The 19,897-nt window shown below is 36.1% G+C and overlaps 1 protein-coding gene across 2 annotated transcripts in view; it reads left to right on the top strand.

Moving 5' to 3' along the window:
• The window catches only part of LOC139984173 (serine/threonine-protein kinase 4-like), a 28,213-nt gene extending 12,995 nt beyond the window's left edge, over window positions 1-15,218 (top strand). The window contains exons 7-12 of one of the 2 annotated variants that reach the window (XM_071997943.1): window positions 869-1,006; window positions 2,121-2,237; window positions 3,775-3,804; window positions 11,069-11,417; window positions 13,967-14,142; window positions 14,486-15,218. In XM_071997943.1, coding sequence (XP_071854044.1) covers window positions 869-1,006; window positions 2,121-2,237; window positions 3,775-3,804; window positions 11,069-11,417; window positions 13,967-14,142; window positions 14,486-14,644 — 969 coding nt within the window. In that variant the 3' untranslated portion in view covers window positions 14,645-15,218. The remainder of the gene's footprint in view (window positions 1-868; window positions 1,007-2,120; window positions 2,238-3,774; window positions 3,805-11,068; window positions 11,418-13,966; window positions 14,143-14,485) is intronic. The other variant, XM_071997944.1, reaches the window with a different exon arrangement.
• The last annotated feature ends 4,679 nt before the right edge of the window (window positions 15,219-19,897 follow it).

Below are 19,897 nucleotides of genomic sequence, written 5' to 3'. Positions count from 1 at the left end.
CATCGCATGAATATTTAATACATCCGACTCTTTCCTCTTTCAGGCCAGAGGTTATGGACTCGATCTCTTCAATCGTTGAAGCTGCCCTCCTGGAATTGCTACTTGAACTTTTCTGCATCAGTTTACAAATGGAAGGATATTTTGTGAATTCATTTTCATAGAGATATATAGATATATTAACAACATAACTAGTAACTAATGCAGGCCCCCCACCCCACCAACCCCCCAGCCCACCCCTCTGGTGAATACGTGATTGATCTGCACTGTGAGTACAATTAGAAGATCAATACCCACCCCAACCAATTTCTTCTAAGATGCCAGTTGTAAGAAATTAGAATGCTTTACATCGTTCCAGGATGTCTCCAACCCATCTTGACAAGCGGCTGATTTTGGGGCTGGTCATTTGAGTGGTTTTCTTAGACTTGTCTGTGGTTAATATAACATTACATTCAGTTCATTCATTAGTAGAAAATTTTTGATCCATAGGTTCTTAACAAAAATATACAACAAATGATACTCATATAGAGTTACCTGAGATTGACAATAATTTTACAGTTATTATTAACTTTGTACGTAAGGTCGTAATAATATAAACTGACGACTCTGATTGGGGTTTTTAGATGAAACCTTTTTTTTTTTTTTTTGTGGTCATTATTGTATTTTTTCTTTCCTTTTTGTGTAAAAGTAAGAAGGCCTGACGTTTCGATCCTAGCAGGATCTTCTTTTTTCAGCCTCTGCAGAAGATCCTGCTAGGATCGAATCGTTAGGCCCTCTTATTTACACACATTCTCTTAAACAGGCTCTTTCGTGGATAAGCAGTTTGCTAACAGATTTGTTTTTATATTGTTTTTCTTTCCTTTTTTGTCAGGCTATATTCATGATACCGACCAAACCTCCACCAACCTTTTCTCAACCAGAAAGATGGTCTTCAGAATTTATTGATTTTACTTCAATATGTCTCATCAAAAATCCAGAAGAGAGGGCCACAGCTACTGATTTACTTAATGTAAGCAAAACTAGGCTACAGGGAAGAGAGTCATAGGAATAACTTGACTTAACATTTGTAAGTTAGGGAAGGATTGTAGCAACAGGTTTGCTTAATGTAAGTACAACACACAACCTCCAGGGAAAAGTCATTCCAACAGGTTTATTGTAAGTAAAACAGGCAACCTTCAGTGAAGAGTCGTAGCAATAGGTTTACTTTTTGTAAGTAAAACAGGCAACCTTCGGTGAAGAGCCATAGCAACAGGTTCACTTGATTTAATTCCTTTATGGAAGGGTCATAGCATCATACTAACTCAAAATAAGCAAAACATTGAACTTACAAGGAAGGGTTATAGCAACAGGTTTACTTCAGTTAATTTATGTAGGTAACCTTTGGGGTATGGTTACCCCAACATTTTCCATGAGGTATTAGTAATCTAGGTTATCTTTAGGGAAAGGTCATAGTTATAGGTTCACTGAAGGTTTGTAATGTAAAATATCTCAAGGGAAGTGTTTAATTGAGGTTAGTGATGTAGGTCACATTTTTGGATGGCTCCTCAAGACAGGTTTGCATGAGGTAAGAAATGTAGGTATCCTTTAAAGGTTATAGCAACAGATTTACTCGATCCAGCATTCTGTATGTTACCTGTAGGTATGGGTAAGGGTAAAGTGATAAGCTTGCTTAAGATGAATGATTTATTGAACCTGTCAGATAGGCATACAGTAACACATTCTTTTTACCTGATATTTGTAGGAAGCATTCAGAGACATATATGTCAGGGAAGATTAGGGAACAGGTCTAGATTCTAGAATCGTATATTTGCATTTGTCTAAATTCCCTATAAAAGCATTAGTAGGTCCAGTCTCAATGCTGAATTCGGTGTTTTCAGGGAACGGCCGCTTTCACTAGTAAGGTTTTTTTGGTTGTGACCACATGCTACAAACTATCAATACAGCTTGTTTCCCTGTAATTTGCATAGCATAAATGTTTTTGAAATTTGCATATTACAAGATGACATTGGCAAGCAGCTGTTTTGTGCGGAATCTTTGCATTTTGCTCTGTTTTAGAGAAGGGAGGAAGTATCATATAGAGAAATATGCTACTTCTATAATTATTTTGCTTTTGTTTATTTCAGCATACATTCATCAAGGAAGCTCAACCTCTGTCCATTCTTAAGGATATGATAAACGAATCCAACATAATCAGGGAAAAAGAAAAGAACAAGTTAGATGATTCGGATGAGGAATATTCAGTAAGTTGAACCATTGTTGAATATTCAGTAATTTAAACAACATTGAATATTCATTAAGTTGAACCATGGTTAAATATTCAGTAAGTTGAACCATTTTGAATATTCAGTAAATTGAACCACTTTGAATATTCAGTTAGTTGAATGTTTGCTGAATATTCAGTAAGTTGTACCATTGTTGAATATTCAGTAATGTAAACCACATTGAATATTCAGTAATTTAAACCACATTGAATATTCAGTAAGTTGAACCACATTGAATATTCAGTAAGTTGAACCATCGATTTAGAGTTGATACCCGACTAACTCTGCATCTTGATATCATTCTGAAACATTCAGTCTCTCTACTTACATTTCATTTCTTCCTGACTACTGATTCTTTCCCATCCTGGAGAGATGGGGGGGGGGGGGCAAGAGAGGGTGAGATTGAGGGTTGTAGTAAGGAATTTGCTGCTTCTTTTAAGACTTCTAGATTCTCAAGACTGATGCATATTTTTCCATGCGGATGTTTCCTGATAACAATCTATATCAGATCAAGAACTCACAGCTGCAAGGATGTTTCATTTTGGAGTGAATTTAGTTGCCATCATAACTGTTTAAAATGTTGCTTAGTGTTGATAGTGCCATTAACATGTTTAAGTTTGCTGCTAACTGCTGTAGGCATGGTCAATGTCTGTTTCTGTATGTTTCAAATGCATTTGAAAGTTGATTTTCAATGCCATGGCTGGTTAGTTACACATCCACAAGTCAGTTCTAAATGTCATTTACATGATTTTGTATACTTGGTGAAATTTCAAATTTTTATCGCTGAAGTAAATTCTGACAAAAAATGAAGCTCATCTCGTTGAGAATTTTCTCCAAAAGCACATTCGTTAGTCGTAGTTTGAATCATAAATCTTGGTATCGGAATAGTTTTGAATGCTGTGGGGTGGATACAAGATCCCATGTCACAGTTATCATACAATCCATTCTGTTTTACCTACAGTGGCGGAGCTAGGGGTATTAGTCAGGGGTGGGGGCGAGAATGGTCTGTAGGGGCGCTTTCGACACTAAGGGGAGCGTACAGACATTTTTTGAGTCAGGATCATCGGAAATGACCCTTTCGGGGCCTTGCTAATTTGCAAATAAACGAAGAATAAATAGGTGTCATCGCCATTTTGTCAGAAAATTACACCAACAAAATGTGACAAATGTCACTAGGTATTTGAGAGTGCAATAAAAAAGTCAACAATCGTGAATAAGTAAAAAGCTGAAAAGGGTGCCAGCAGTCCATTTGAGTCCGTCAGGGGGGGCATCCCCCCCTCTGACTGTATGGACGCTCCGCCACTGTTTACCTAGGTAGTACTTGTCAGTCAAAGTAATTACGGTGGCAGGGTAATTTATTCAAAATCGCCATCGAGCTATTCTTCTTCATCTGGGGTTGGTGTCGTCTTCCATCGTCATCTTTTTTCTTTTTCTTTCTCTCTCTCTTCATTTTTGACCGCAAAACTCTTGTTTTACCTTTTTTTTTCTTCAATGATTGTCTTTTACCATAATTTAGAAAGATGGCGATTCGACCACTAGCAGAGTGGTAAGAGAACAAAGTGATTTTTGTCTTAGGTATCAAAAGCAAGGAAACTTGAATCAAACTGCTTCCAGCTTTTTGTTGTTTTCTGTTTTGTTTTGGTGCTTTAAACATGTTCATCAGTTTTTTTTTCCTCTTTTTTTGTGGATATGATTTTTGGTGTTTTTCTATTTAGTTTTTGTCATTACCATTGCCAAAGTAAATTGCCATATAAAGTGAATGTTGCCAGTGTTGTGGTGAATTTTGTTCAGCAAATATTGCAGCAATATGTTCCATTCTGTTGTCGACTTGCAAGACTCCCAAGATTTCCGTCAGCCATCCCATATCACTCTTTGCCCTCTACCATCCCTTCCCCACACCCCTGCCCCCACCCCACCCCCTGCCCCCCTTCTCTTTCACTTCATTGTCTCTGTTATTGCCAAGAAGGAAAAATTAATTGCACAAATAACTGTATCTGAACAACTTTGGGTGTGTTGGAACTTGAGTCCTTGTTGCATGGCTTGCTTACATTTCATTGTTTACAGGAATTGATGAGAATAATTTACTCTACTTGTTCTCTTTCGGAGGATTATCATTTGCTTCATTCCTTGCTTACCTGTCTCTGTTGCACTACTGCACTATGGTTCATCCTAACCTTAAAGAGTTGGAGGATAAATCCTAGTTCTGACCCCGGCGTTACCAATAAGATTTGAAGGCCGTTCATCATATCTACCCGTGCATTTATTTTATTTGCACTGGGTGGTGACATAGCACTTTAGAGCTTACTTGTAGAATAAGTGCTCTTTATAAATGTAATATAATAATAATGATAATAATAATTTCCTTTCATAAGCAGCTAATAGGGCAAAATGGGAAAGAAATGAAAATATTAGGAAGGAAGCTTTATTGACAAGCCAATTTCACAATTATATCTATTTGTGTGTGTTACATACCCAGAAATTCAGTGGATATGTAATTGCCCTGAAATGGTGGATATATTTAATTTCTCTGGAATACTTGGATATATGTAATTGCCCAGAAATACAGTGGATATATGTAATTACTCTGAAATACAGTGGACACATTTAATTGCTCTGAAATACAGTGGATATATGTAATTGCTATGAAATACAGTGGATAGATGTAATTGCCCTGAAATACAGTGGACACATTTAATTGCTATGAAATACAGTGGATAGATGTAATTGCTCTGAAATACAGTGGACACATTTAATTGCTATGAAATACAGTGGATAGATGTAATTGCCCTGAAATACAGTGGATAGATGTAATTGCCCTGAAATACAGTGGACACATTTAATTGCTATGAAATACAGTGGATAGATGTAATTGCTCTGAAATACAGTGGACACATTTAATTGCTATGAAATACAGTGGATAGATGTAATTGCCCTGAAATACAGTGGATAGATGTAATTGCCCTGAAATACAGTAGGTAATTGCTATGAAATACAGTGGATAGATGTAATTGCCCTGAAATACAGTGGATATGTTATTTCTCCCTTGAAATACAGTGGATGTATGTTATTGCTATGAAATACAGTGGATAGATGTAATTGCCCTGAAATACAGTGGATATATTATTTTTCCCTTGAAATACAGTGGACATATTTAACTGCTCTGGAATACAGTGGATAGATGTAATTGCCCTGAAATACAGTGGATATGTTATTTTTCCCTCGAAATACAGTGGACATATATGTAATTTCCCTGAAATACAGTGGATAGATGAAATTGCCCTGAAATACAGTGGATATATGTTATTTGTCCCTTGAAATACAGTGGATATATAATTGCTCTGACTGTACAGTACCTTTGTTGCTTGAATTTCATAATAAGTTTCTCTTATACATATCACCACTCTTTCTCTCCTCACTATCCCATTGAGCTTGCATTACATTGAACTTGTGAAATGCAAAACCTTGCAAGTCCTGCTTCATCTGATAATTCATTTAAAGTGCATTGAGAATGGTAACATTCAGCAAACGGGAGCAAAGTATAGCCTGAATACAACGTTTTGATCATTAGTTGTGTACAATCACCAGCCACTGTCATGTTGAATTATGAAGTAATAATAATAATTTATAGTTATATAGCGCTTTACATCAAAGAATGATCTCAAAGCACTTCAAAAAATTGCATAAAATATTACAACTTAAAATTATTACAGCTAAAAAATATTACAGCTTAAAAAATATTGCATCCTAAAAATTACAAAATAAATAAATATCCTAAAAATAATTATTAAAGCAATAAAATTCAGAAACGAAAGACGAAAGCCATAAAATATGACAGCATACAATAAAACTAAAATACTAAACTATTACAACCGAAAATTAGTAACAATAAGACTATCAAAATATAAATAGAAAATAAAAGTAGGTAAGTCTGAAAGCACAAGGACATGTTGACCATAATAATTCATCTTGTCATTACAGTACTTCTGATATTGATAGTCTACTTCTAATATAAAAAATAGAAAAAAATTATCACGTGAGAAATTTTGATGTGAATCTGAACTGTGATGAAGTTATGATGGCGATGAATAATGAATTATTATGATACTATTTACGGCCGTAAAATAAACGAGTTTAGTACATACTGTACATAACATTCGTCTCGTAATGGGACGTTATTCCCAAATGTAACAGCAACAGTCAGTTCATAGACAGATGGACGCAATGCAAATTTTTTAAATGTTTAAGCTGTTGATATCTTGAGTACTGTCGTGGAGACCGTGAAACGGTTTAGAATCCTCTCCTTTACGTACGATCAAATGCATTATAACAGAGATACAGACAGTACTCACAGCTAGGGAATAATTGATCTGGTAAATGGAAATTGCTATATTGTACAAGTGCAATAGATGTATTTGGCAGTTTTTGTGCACAGGTACGATCATATTTTGTAACTTAGGCACATACAGAACCCTCAAAAATGTTATACAGAATTCAAGCACTAAATTATTCCATGAAAGCATAAAAATAAGGTGGTTTGTGAAATGACAGGCACATATTGAAATTGTATCTCTGACATTGTGTAATATTTGTACAAACAAAAAATAAGATTTTTGAATAGAATAACCCATAGGTTATGGCCTCTGTGGGTTCTTAAATATGATGCTTCCTTCAGTTGAAATTTAGAAGAAAATGGTAGATATGTCTTGCTCTTCATCTGAAAATGAAGATATAGTTATTGTGATTTGTTAGGTACTTCAATTAAATACCAAATAACCAACATATTTGATGCTTTCTGAGGGTCACACCTGTGTTAAATAGGATCAACAGATTATTTTCATAATCCAGTGTCCTTTCATGATACATGCCATTATTTTTTTTTGTATAACTGTTTCAAACAAATGCTTCCTCATACATCATAAATATGAATAGCACATGATTCGTTAACTATGGTTGGTTGAATTTAGCCGAGCTTTGTATGTCTCTGAAACCGCTTATATCTAACAAAGAGGATGTATTAAACAAATGCTTGCTCCTACATCATAAATATAAATAGCACATGATTCAATATCTATGGTTGGTTAAATTTAGTCGAGCTTTGTATGTGGCTGAAACGCTTACATGTAACAAGAGGATGTATTTCACTTTTTATTATCATTATGTGAAATCAGCTCATTGTAGCGTACCTAAGTATCACCTCAAAATGCAGTTTTAGTTTCAACATTGCTCTGAAAGGCATCAGGAAAATAGGATTGTAAAGAGAGAGAGAAAGTGCACAGAATAATGTTGGCAAAGGAAAAGCTGATTTGGAAATCAGATTCATACAATGGGAAAGTTCATTGTTCGAAACAGTTCAAAAGAGCATGAGCTATACTTTACTGTTATTGTACTAATGTGGCAGTATTCAATAATAGCCTGCTGACTTGCTAACATTGAGATATATACGCAGGGATGTGCCCAGGATTTCCTGAGTGCCGGGTATACTGTTCGCCGTCCTGGGGGAGGGGTCTAAGGGGGAGGGGGTGTCCCCCTCGCCTTTGAGAAATTTTTCGATATTTGAAGGTGCTCAGATGCTAAATGCTGGGACTTGTGTAGCTTTTTTAGCACTGATACACAAGTACTAGTTTTGCTAACAATTTAAATTTAAGAATTTTTTTTAGTGAAATATATAATGTACCTGGTAAAAGTTATTAGTTTGTTTCAAAGAGATTTTACAAGGGACCGATTGAGAGTTTTAATTAATGTTTCTTTGTGTAACTGATGCATTATTAGTCTGTATGATTTTGGCATAGGCCTAATTTATGCTGAATATATTGTTAGGAAAGTCAGGATTTTAGATGGAAATAGTGCTGGGTGGGATACTGTACACTATTTTTAAGACAGGGCTGGGCGGTAATTTTTAGTGCTAGGCGGGAACGCCCAGTGCCGCCCAGCGTGGGCACATCCCTGTATACGCATTTATATATCTATCTATTTATATAGATCTATATGTTTGCAAAGATCTCCCAACAGGTTGTTTTATCAGCTAATTTCAGTTATCAGTTAATATCAGCTAAAATCAGCTAAAGTAATGGGCAAAATAACCGAAAAATAATGTCATCCACAGGATAAGTTTCCCTGATAGTATGTCTTTCAGATTTGTATTACAGTACCTTATCATTTAGTATTCTCTCATATTTGAAATTGCTGGGATCTGTAAACTAATTTGTCGTTGATCTCAGATTGATATGTATTGATATTTGCATAATTAATGACGAAAGACAAAGACAATAGGAACCATCGTTAGTGGGGTCTCGTTTGTCATCAGTCTCATCGTCCGTCTAACTGTTATTCTTGAGGTACTGTTACATTAATTGCCCATAATGTAAGTTCTCCCATTGAATGTAAGTAGGGATGCACCGGATCCACATTTTTGGATCCGGCCGGAACCGGATTTTGCCGGATAATACATGAAATCCGGCCGGATAAAATCCGGCCGGAACCGGAAATCATTAATAAGAAGTAGAAGTATGAAACAAGGAGCAAATCTTAGGTGAGGTATACGCATATCTATCTTTTATCTATCCTTTAAAATGGAATTGAATGTTCATTAGAACACTTAATGATTTAGGTTTTTCATGAACTTTTAGGAACTTTCAATATTAAACTGATGAAGGCTGCAAGAAATGATTTCACTGCAAACTGTATTTGTTGTATATAGCTTCATATTATTACAGTAGTTGTATTATTTTGGTTGATCTTTAGAAACAGTGGGTCAGACCATTGAGAAAATTAAATTAAACATGTTAAACCTAATTTTTCCTTACTTTGAATGTTTTTATTAATTTTTGGAAATAGTTTACATTGATTTAAGTTAATACCAACACCTTTTTAAGGAATAATTCAGGCCAGATTTTGAGAAAGATCCGGCCAGATTTTGAAAAAGATCCGGCCGGATTTTGAAAAATATCCGGCCGGAACCGGATAATTGCTCACTATCCGGCCGGACCGGATATCCGGTGCATCCCTAAATGTAAGTTCTCCCATTGAGTACACATGTGATAGATTGATTAAGTTGATATGTTACTCCCCCTCCCCTCTCCCTCACCCCACATGTCATTCCTCAAGCTGATTTTAATTAGGATTGGTACAATAGTAAGTCTGGGGTACTGCATAATGTTAGTACAAGAGCTGTTAACTACAGAGCATGTCAAATGTGCTCAATATGTTAATAACTTTAAAACTGTACTCAAGACTCATGTTTTCACTGTTGTTTTGTACTACTGTATTATATTTTGTATACATGTTCATTTTGTGTACAGCACATTGAGACTTTGTTGTGTGTTGTGCTTTATAAGAACTGTATTATTATTATTATAGAGGCATTATGTAGCAAATGTGTATATGTGGCACCAAACACTCTCAACCATCCCACATTCCCGATCCTACCCTGTTGTCTCTCTTCCCCATCCTCTCCCATCCTCCCCCTCCCCCAACCTTCAAATTGTTCTGTGTTTGCTACTGTATGTGTTTGCTATCTGCTCTATTAATCATAGCTGCTTCCTACTGTGGAATTTGTAATTGCAAAAAGGAACTCAAAAGCTAGTTATTTTAACATTGTCATACTGTACTTTTCTGTTTGATTTTGACATAATATTTGACTATAGTTGCATGCTGCAGCAATTTACTTTACCAAACACTTATTCATTGATACTGTAGATACTGTAGTAAAGAATCAATTAGCAATATCGATTAAGCAGAACTTAAGTTTTTTTTTTTTAGTGTGAAAAACTGTGTACCGACTTACCTACTGCAGTTGGATTTTTGTTGTCAGGCAATGGGGCTTTAGAACTGTTATGTTCATATTTAACCACTTATAATGTAAAGCACTAAAAACTTTTACGTAACGAGAGTTGGAGGGCAGGTGTCAAGGAAGCGTCCGTATAGGGCAGTGGGTATTTTTACTTGGATATCAGGAAACAGTTCAGAAAACGTGGGGATTAAGCTTTCTGCTACACTCTGTGTATATCAACAAACGACTTCTTTATGCAGTAACTGCATATAAATATATAGATCTGTGCAGAAACTGTTATCTCAAGAAGTAGTTATCGTGTCAAAGAACTGATTGTTATGGCTGTGGGGACTTATTTGTTCAAGGCTAGGGTTGTCCTAAAGAATATGTATGTATAAAAAAATTAAAATAAAATAAATGGTTAATAAAATAAGAATAACTTCGGTAGTACCATTAGCACTTATATGTATACTGTACATTACATAACGAATCGGAATTGTACAGAGTGTCCAAAAGCCCCAGCATTATTTGGGGTTATGTACAGTATACTGTGTAACTGGTCTTTCTAATGAACTTGGGAATATGGTACTGTACTGCAAATTTACCAAGATCAACATTGTTCCTAGAAGTTCTATATACTGTTCCCTGTCACTTATAAGATAACGTGGCCTGAAAATTCATTGCTAAGCAGACGACGATGAAAAATCATTGGAAGGCCAAAGAGTCATTGTCAAACAGTTTTATTTCTCTTCCAAGGGACTACAGGTTTGACAATAGAGCTGATGTTAAACATTGCGCCCCCCCCCCAAAGAGAACAAGTTTTACAGCAATTAATGAAATATATCCACATGAACTCAATGTCCTTTGTACATCAGTATCACCAATTTCTGTTCTGTGAAGGCCCCCCCCCCCTTCAGCAGGTGAGGGGATGGGTTAAGTAGTTCGTCAAATAGTCAATGCTTAGTATTTGCTGTTCAGCAAAAGTAACTTGACTATATTGTTTAACTTTGATTTTTTTGTTTGTTTTAATTTCTTTTCAAAGGATGAGGAGGATAGTAGTGGAACCATGATCAGAAGGAAAGGGGACACAAATGGTAACAACCAGGATTCTGGCACCATGATCCATAGTGATATGGGCACATCAAACACCTTCATTGACCACTCAGAGGACACGATGATCACCCACGACGACGGCACCATGATCACCCACGACGACGGCACCATGATCACCCACGACGACGGCACCATGATCACCCACGACGACGGCACCATGATCACCCATGGCGACGGCACCATGATAGAACATGACTTGCATGGGGATAATGGTATCCTGGACCTTGATACAGACATGAACACCATGGTCATAACAGAGGGTGATGGCACCATGAAGAGTAAGTAAAAGGAGTTTGGGATTGCAGGATTACTCACTGGAGTTTCATAAGGTGTAGGATTGTGGTGACATATGACCCTTATCTCCTCAAACTGGTGGTACCATAAAAAACAATTAATAGGGGGAAGAAAAATGGACCTGGATTTGAATGATTGGTTACCATAGCCTTTGCAGTCAAAATGGTGTCTTTATGGTTACCTCTCTATCTCAAGTTCACACCATGCAATAGTAGTGCTCACCACTGTCAGTGGCATTATGAAGATTCATTTATAACAATAGGTTGAAGTGCTAAAACGTACCTACTCCCCCCTCCCTCCCCCCCAAAAAAAAAGACAACCCAAGGTATGTACATAAACATTCCATGTCTTTTCTTGCTATAAATTTAAACCCATTGATATGGTCTTGAAAACCTCTTTGTGGTTGACTATTTGCTTACAATATGACACACTTTGCCCACCTGTGCATTAGTAGAGAACAAGTGGGATGTATCAAGAAGTATCTCACTTTGAGTGTTGTGATTTTAGAAAACTGTTGAAATCAATCTCTGCCAAAACACTGTAATTGCTTTTTCTTCTGAAGAATCAAATTCAGCCATTGAAGTATTGTTGATACTAATTTATTGTTTCCAGTATACATATGTCTCTCTCCCCATTGCCACTGACTTCATTGTCTCCTATACCCATGTTTCTGACTTCATTGTCTCTTTTACCATTGTCCCTAGAATCATTGTCTCTTATACCTATGCCTCTGAGTTCATTGTCTATTATACAATTGCCTCTGACTTCATTGTCTCTTTTTCCATTGTCCCTAGAATCATTGTCTCTTATACCCATGTTTCTGACTTCATTGTCTCTTGTACCATTGCCTCTGACTTCATTGTCTCTTTTTCCATTGTCCCTAGAATCATTGTCTCTTATACCCATGTTTCTGACTTCATTGTCTCTTATACCATCGCCTCTGACTTCATTGTCTCTTTTTCCATTGTCCCTAGAATCATTGTCTCTTATACCCTTGTTTTTGACTTCATTGTCTCTTATACCATCGCCTCTGACTTCATTGTCTCTTTTACCATGGTCCCTAGAATCATTGTCTCTTTTACCATTGTCACTAGAATCATTGTCTCTGTTTACCATTGTCTCTAGTATCATTGTCTCTTATACCTATGTCTCTGACTTCATTGTCTCAAACATCATTGTCTCTGACTTCATTGTCTCTGACTTCACTGTCTCTATCATCATTGTCTGTAATATCATCATTTCTGACTTCACTGTCTATAAATACCATTGTTTCTGACTTCACTGTCTCTAATGTCGTTGTCTCTAACATCATCGTCTCTGACTTCACTCTCTCTTATACCATTGTCTCTGACTTCACTGTCTCTAATGTCATTGTCTCTAAAATGATTTTCTCTTACCATTGTTTCTTTATACCATTGTCTCTGACTTAACTGTCTCTATCATCATTGTCTGTAACATCATTGTCTCTGACTTCATAGTCTCTTATACCATTGTCTCTGACTTCACTGTCTCTAATGTCGTTGTCTCTAACATCATCGTCTCTGACTTCACTCTCTCTTATACCATTGTCTCTGACTTCACTGTCTCTAATGTCATTGTCTCTAAAATGATTGTCTCTTACCATTGTTTCTTACACCATTGTCTCTGACTTTACTGTCTCTATCATTATTGTCTGTAACATCATTGTCTCTGACTTCATAGTCTCTTATACCATTGTCTCTGACTTCACTGTCGCTAATGTCGTTGTCTCTAACATCATCTTCTCTGACTTCACTCTCTCTTATACCATTGTCTCTGACTTCACTGTCTCTAATGTCATTGTCTCTAAAATGATTTTCTCTCACTATTGTTTCTAATATCATTGTCTCTTAAATGATTTTCTCTTACCATTGTTTCTTATACCATTGTCTCTGACTTCACTGTCTCTATCATCATTGTCTGTAACATCATTGTCTCTGACTTCATAGTCTCTTATACCAGTGTCTCTGACTTCACTGTCTCTAATATCATCTCTCTAAAATGATTGTCTCTTACTATTGTCTCTAATATCATTGTCTCTTAAATGATTTTCTCTTACCATTGTTTCTTATACCATTGTCTCTGACTTTACTGTCTCTATCATCATTGTCTGTAATATCATTGTCTCTGACTTCATAGTCTCTTATACCAGTGTCTCTGACTTCACTGTCTCTAATATTATCGTCTCTAAAATGATTGTCTCTTACCATTGTTTCTTATACCATTGTTTCTTATACCATTGTCTCTAACATCTTTGTCACTAATATCATTGTCTCTCAAATGATTGTCTCTTACCATTGTTTCTAATATCATTGTCTCTTAAATGATTGTCTCTTACCATTGTTTCTAATATCATTGTCTCTTAAATGATTGTCTCATACCATTGTTTCAAATATCATTGTCTCTAAAATGATTGTCTCTTACCATTGTTTCTAATATCATTGTCTCTACTGTCAGCATTGTCTGTCACTTATTTCGTTATCTCTAATGTCATCGTTACTCTCTGATACCACAGAGAATGATGTGGACGCTCCTCAGCCTTTATTCATGAAATCACTGGAGGACCAAACATCCGATGACCCAACAGTACCAGCCAATGAAGTCAGTCCAAACCCTCCAAGATCCCCCAGGAGCCAACAACCGAGACCAGCGTTTGTGGACAGACACTTCAAAGAGGGTGACTTTGAGTTTGTGAGTGAATTTTTTCCCCCTAATTTTGTTGTGTAATCTACAACATTACTCTAAACCATTTTGATTTTACTAGATACAGGTATTTCACCTTAGTGTTGGTTTGAACTGGTCACCATTTTCCCAAAAAACAAAAGAAAAGGAACATACAATAAAAAAAAAAATGTAAAAAAAAAAAAGTAACGATAGTTGACAATCTTGTTGCTTCTCATGACCCATTTAACCACCAAACTGAACGATTTCTCCCTTCTTGAGGGGTTCATCTCTCTCGATTTAATTCTTGAAACGAGAATATAGATAGTAAATTTAACGACATCTCTCTGTCCGTTGATATCTACCCCCACAGGTGAAACAGCTCTCGTACGAAGAACTTCAGAGGAAGTTGAGAGCACTGGACCCGATGATGGAGCAGGAGATAGAGGAACTCAGGAAACGTTACCAGGAGAAGAGGCGGCCGATCATAGAGGCCATGGAGGTCAAACGGAAAAGACAACAGCACTTTTGATGGAGATGGATTGGTTTGATTAAGGGTGTAGAAGGAGATGCACCGTGGTTTAGTCTATCGGTAACTTGTCTTTCTGTAAGTATGATTCTGTTACAGTCCTGTGTTGTGGTCAAACCAGGGTCAGATGGTCACTGTGACACTGGATAATAATCCTATCTGGGACTCTTCTTCTTATGCCACAAAGAAGCTTAGGATATATGTAAACACTGAAATACCGCAAAATTCGGTCGTGAGGTCGGTGTGTAGAGTGAAGGGAAGAATGTTGGAAATAAGGTCAATGGTAAGGTCTAACGAAGGTAACCTATGTTTTTGCTACATCTGGTATGAGTTGACCTGAATGTATCAATCTATGGGCAACTGCACCGCGTTGCCTGGAAAGAGGCGGGGTTTTTACCGAAGAGGACGATATGACTATAGCCAGCCACATCAGAAGGCCGTGATAGAGATATGGCCTTATATATCATATTTCAAAGAGATAAGGGTAAGAATGTCTGGCGAAAATCATACAATGTTCCACATCCTTACAGAAATCATCCGTTTTGGTTAAGAGGGAAGTTAGGTTCAGTTTAGACTCCGGCAAGAAAAACAGAAGAAAACAAAACCTCAAGTCTCACCACCATCCTCTCAGTCTGTTGTTTCCATGGTAACACTGTAAATGTGAATAATTGAGTATCATCAAGAAAGTTAGTTATGTTATATTATTTTAGTAATGTCGTTAGCTGGAAAAGTAAAAAAAAAGAATTCTTCACAACACAATGACTTAATGTAAACATGCCTAGTTTGGAAGGGTAAAATTAGGCAATTCGAAAAAAAAGTTGACAGCATATAGTTATTAAATTTCCTTAATAACTGACAAGGTTTTGTCTTTTAAATTAAGTTTTTAACAAGTGTGTGAGGGATGGTTGTAAACTGGGACGTTTGAAGTCTAGTTAAAAAGCTATCTTAATTGATAGCAAGAAATATGTTTTTACAGCAATAGAAATAGTTTCTTTGAAATTTCCTCCCCCTGTTTTGTGATTTTAATTTCCTAAATACCTTTTATCTCAACTTTTTACATGAAAACCGAGTTCATCGTAATAACATGTATATAAAAATTAGTTTAAAAAAATTAATTAATAAAAAAATTGAAATCTTCAGACAATTTTTGTAAATATTTGAATAAAAAAAGGTGACAAATAAGAGATTGGAAGTGTTGTGTTGACTATTCCAGAAAAAAAAAAAGTAGTTTTATTTTTTTGTATTAATTTGAAATTCTGAGGTTCAAATGTGGTAATACTGTTCTGTGATTGGTTGCTTGAAACCATGAGAAATATGTCGTAGCTCAACATGTTAAAAGTTCTGTTGTCAACAAAGTAAGTGCAGTAGCAAAAAGTGCTTCCAGAGAAAGTTAGCTTTACCGAAATTTTTCAGTATAGATATTGCTCAGTGGCACAGTAAGTTATTAAATTTAATAGAAACACATGGTTTAATTATAAAATTTGAAAATAAATTGAGCACAAGTTGTTTGGTATTTTGCACAGATATAAGAACATAATTTGACACTATAAAATATATTACAGAGGTTCTTCAATTACTTTAAGAGAATTTTTCCCAGTTACACAATCGACAGAGATTTGTTGTAACAAAGGCCGAGTAAACAAAGGAACACAATGACATTCTTCAACTGCAATGGTCTTAAAAGCTAAGCAGAAATCCAAGAATTATTATTTTTTCCAAGAATAGTAGTCACTAGTGTTTCCTCTTTCCCTTCAAAGGATGAAAACAGAAAAAGTATGTTTGAAACATGAAAGAACTGCTGTAAGATTTGTAGAAGCTCATGAGTGATTGCTTTCAGCAACACATTCTCCCTAAAATTGGAATAAGATAAACCAGCCCAGAGATGAGAACTGCTGGGATTTAACTTAACCCACTCATGAAAGGAGTATTAATTGCAATTAATTCTATTTATGAACTAATAACAGGGGTGAAGTTACATCCAAATATCTATTAAGTATGGATCAGAAGTAGCTCTAGCTATCAATTGATTTATGCCTCAAATTCATTCCAGAATTCTAGACTGGAGCTACAAATTTATTGCTGATTGGAATTAACTGGAGCTACAACTTAATTACCAAAGTGGTATTGAATGGAGTTTAAGTCCAGTATTTAATCAGTTTATGGCTGGAGTTTAGTTTGGAAGAATTAATTATTCTGATTATAGCTGCAGGCACCTTTAAGTTAAAGAGTAAACTTACAGTCTATAATAAATTGATAGCTTGGAGATACTTTCTTACCCATCAAGTTAAACATGATATTCTCCCTATTAAGTCAAGTGTTCGTTTCAAATAATTTCTCACTATTTAGCCCTTTTCCTTTTTCCAGAATTTGATTTTATTCCAGTAAATATACCTGGATCACATGCCTTAATCACTTACACATTCGGTTTTCAATGATTTTCATGAAATTCCCTTACAGGAGTAAGTTTCTTAGGTAGGTTAGCCTGAATTTAAAGGCAAGAATTAAGAAGATTAAACCATTTCCCCCCTTTTCTTAATTGCTTTTCAAACGAAGTAGGAACTGTTGTTTTACTTTTTAACATTTTGGTTGATTGGAATGGCTTGTGTGATACCATGTTTCAAATTGTTTTGTTTAATTTTATTTCATTTTTGTCATTGTTTTGGTAATATGTTTAGGTGAACTAGGCTAAAGATTGAAATTATGACATTATGGTAAAGTAAACTCACACAACATGTTTTTAATCATAAGATTGATATTCCTATTGCCAAGTAGTATCCATATACATTCATAATAATTGATTAAAATGTACATTTATGAAGGACAAGTGTTAAAAAGCACAATATCATTGATTTTCTTCTTCTGGTGTCTTCATTGGACAAATGGGGTCGTCAGGAGGGGGGGGGGGGGAGGGGGCGTGGTGGAGGATTGATACACTGTGGAAGATAGCTTGGGATAATAGTTTAAATTCCTTTGCACAAATCCACCCTACTTTTGCTTGACATGAGGTGGAGGATTTTTAGTGGAAGAAGGAACAGGGGGGGGGGGGGGGCATTAGGGCTAGCTTTTGGTTTTTTTGGCACATTTTAAATTGCATTTATTACTTACTGGTAATAGTAGTTGATAATTTGAGTACTTTTTTCCTGTGTGAATATTTTCTCTCATTTGACTATGAAACCAGTAGAATTTGGGCCCCTTGCTGGTAGTGTCATAACATGGAACTTGTTTGGGTGTGTGAGGGAAAGGGGCTGGGTGATAGATAGGTGATATTTATATATATATAAAACCATGAGAACCTGACTGAAGTAGACATTTCTATATCAAAGGGAGGGGTGTGTATGCCCTCATCAGCCCAACCACCCCACCCCCCTTTGACAATCAGGCCACATATGATAAGCAGTCATCTGCATAATCAGCATAATTTCAAGAAAGTTAGACAACATAAAATAATATTTAAAAAAATCAACAATTTGACATTTTTTTCTGGTATTTGTCCTTTATGTTCATGTTATATTCTTAGTTATTTTATTTTTTATTTTTTATTCGGTACGTTTTGTGACATTCTTCCTTGTTATTATTCTTATTTTCATGTATATTTCATGTCACCTGGAGTAAGTTGTGTGGCATTTAGTTGTCACGAATTTTAAGACAAAAATCACAGAATGTTGTAATTTTGTTAAGTTATGTACCAGCTATTTTAAGCGTTTATCAAAAGAAAGAATGATAGTGAGCATTATAAAATCATGCTCCTTTTACTCATTACCATTTAACTTTTATTAATTTGACCTAAACTTTCAAGACTTCCATGCCTTTTTGTTGTTTTTCTTCTTATTCTTATTATGTGTAAACAAAGACTTGATTTTGTGGTAGTATGGAGAAATGAAACATAAACGGGCCTTGTATTTTATTTTGAGATTGAAAAATGAGAAAAATAACGAAAGGAAAACAAAAACTGTAAACAAAGGCTTTTGTTTGTTTTCTCTGGCGGAGTTGCTTATCTTTTTATCAATTTAGAAGAACGGTCAAAGCGAGTAAAGAAAATATATAACATGTTAAGTCAAATGAACATGTATCTAGACAGGATTAAGGGTGAGAGAAAGATTAGTGTGGCCAATAGAGCAAAATGGGCCGATATATAGGGCGGCAGGTCTCTTCTCGGCCTTTTGGCTAGGATCATGTGTAGTATTTGTTCCCTTTCGATGGGAATGGTGATAAACACCCGCCGATGATCACACAGTCACAGTCTCGATGCAAGGGGACTGGCTTGAGAGCGGATGAGTCGTTCGATAGTTTGGTTTTCGTGCCCAGGTTCTTTCCCGGGTGACTTTTCTTAAAGAGGATCGGGCGACAGGTCTGTGGACTGACATACCTCATAGTGTACGTATGGGAGTATATCAAACACTGATGTGGGTAGCGTGAAAGAAAAATATGTAACATGTACGTCATATGAACACGTATCAAGACAGGCGTAAGGGAGAGAAAAAAGTGACCGATAGAGACACATGGACCGTTATATAAGGCGGCTGGTCTGTAGAATGACGTAGCTCATAGTGTACGTATGGGCGTACATCAAACACTGATGTGGGTTAGGAAAGTCGCCATAAGAGTTGTTTCGATGGCGTGTGTGGTAAGGGCGGGAAGGGGGGGGGGCGGAAGCTGAAAGGGAATCATCCACTGTTTCGGGCTAGGCATTTGGTGTAACGAGGGTTACAGGCTTTATCAAAGTAGAAATTCCGAGCAATAATTCGGCGGAAGTTTTATCGTTTTTTATCGTATAATATTTGAAAATGTCCCCACAAGCTCAAAATTACGAATTTAAAAGCCGGAATTTCAACCTGTTGTATCAAAATTTCCACTTCATATTCTGAACGTTTCTTTAGTTCAACTACTACATTTTACAAGAAGCTGAGATAAGTTCTGGAAATAATCAAAACCACAAAGCACCGCCCTTATCCCCACCCCCTCCCCCATCCCAAACTCTGCTACGATTTTCGGAATAACTTATGTAGCACCACTGACTAACTTAATTGTGCCTTCTTACTTCGTTGATGCAACATCAACTTTACATAGGTCTCCACGATCTATACGTTGTGTGCTACTAACTAATGTTAGTATATTGTATATGCATAGTTTACAACATGTGCAGCTTTTACATCAAGATCAAATGTCACGTCTTTCCAATCGTAACTCCTATCCTCCATGGGTTCATAGTGATTCGATAGAATTTTCATCAATACTATTAAGCTCGTTTTCTTGTTC

The sequence above is a fragment of the Apostichopus japonicus genome, chromosome 17 (genome assembly GCF_037975245.1).
Source record: "Apostichopus japonicus isolate 1M-3 chromosome 17, ASM3797524v1, whole genome shotgun sequence".
NCBI classification, from domain to species: Eukaryota; Metazoa; Echinodermata; class Holothuroidea; order Aspidochirotida; family Stichopodidae; genus Apostichopus; species Apostichopus japonicus.
The sequence above is the reverse complement of the archived record's forward strand: the minus strand, read 5'-3'. Positions and strand labels throughout refer to the sequence as shown.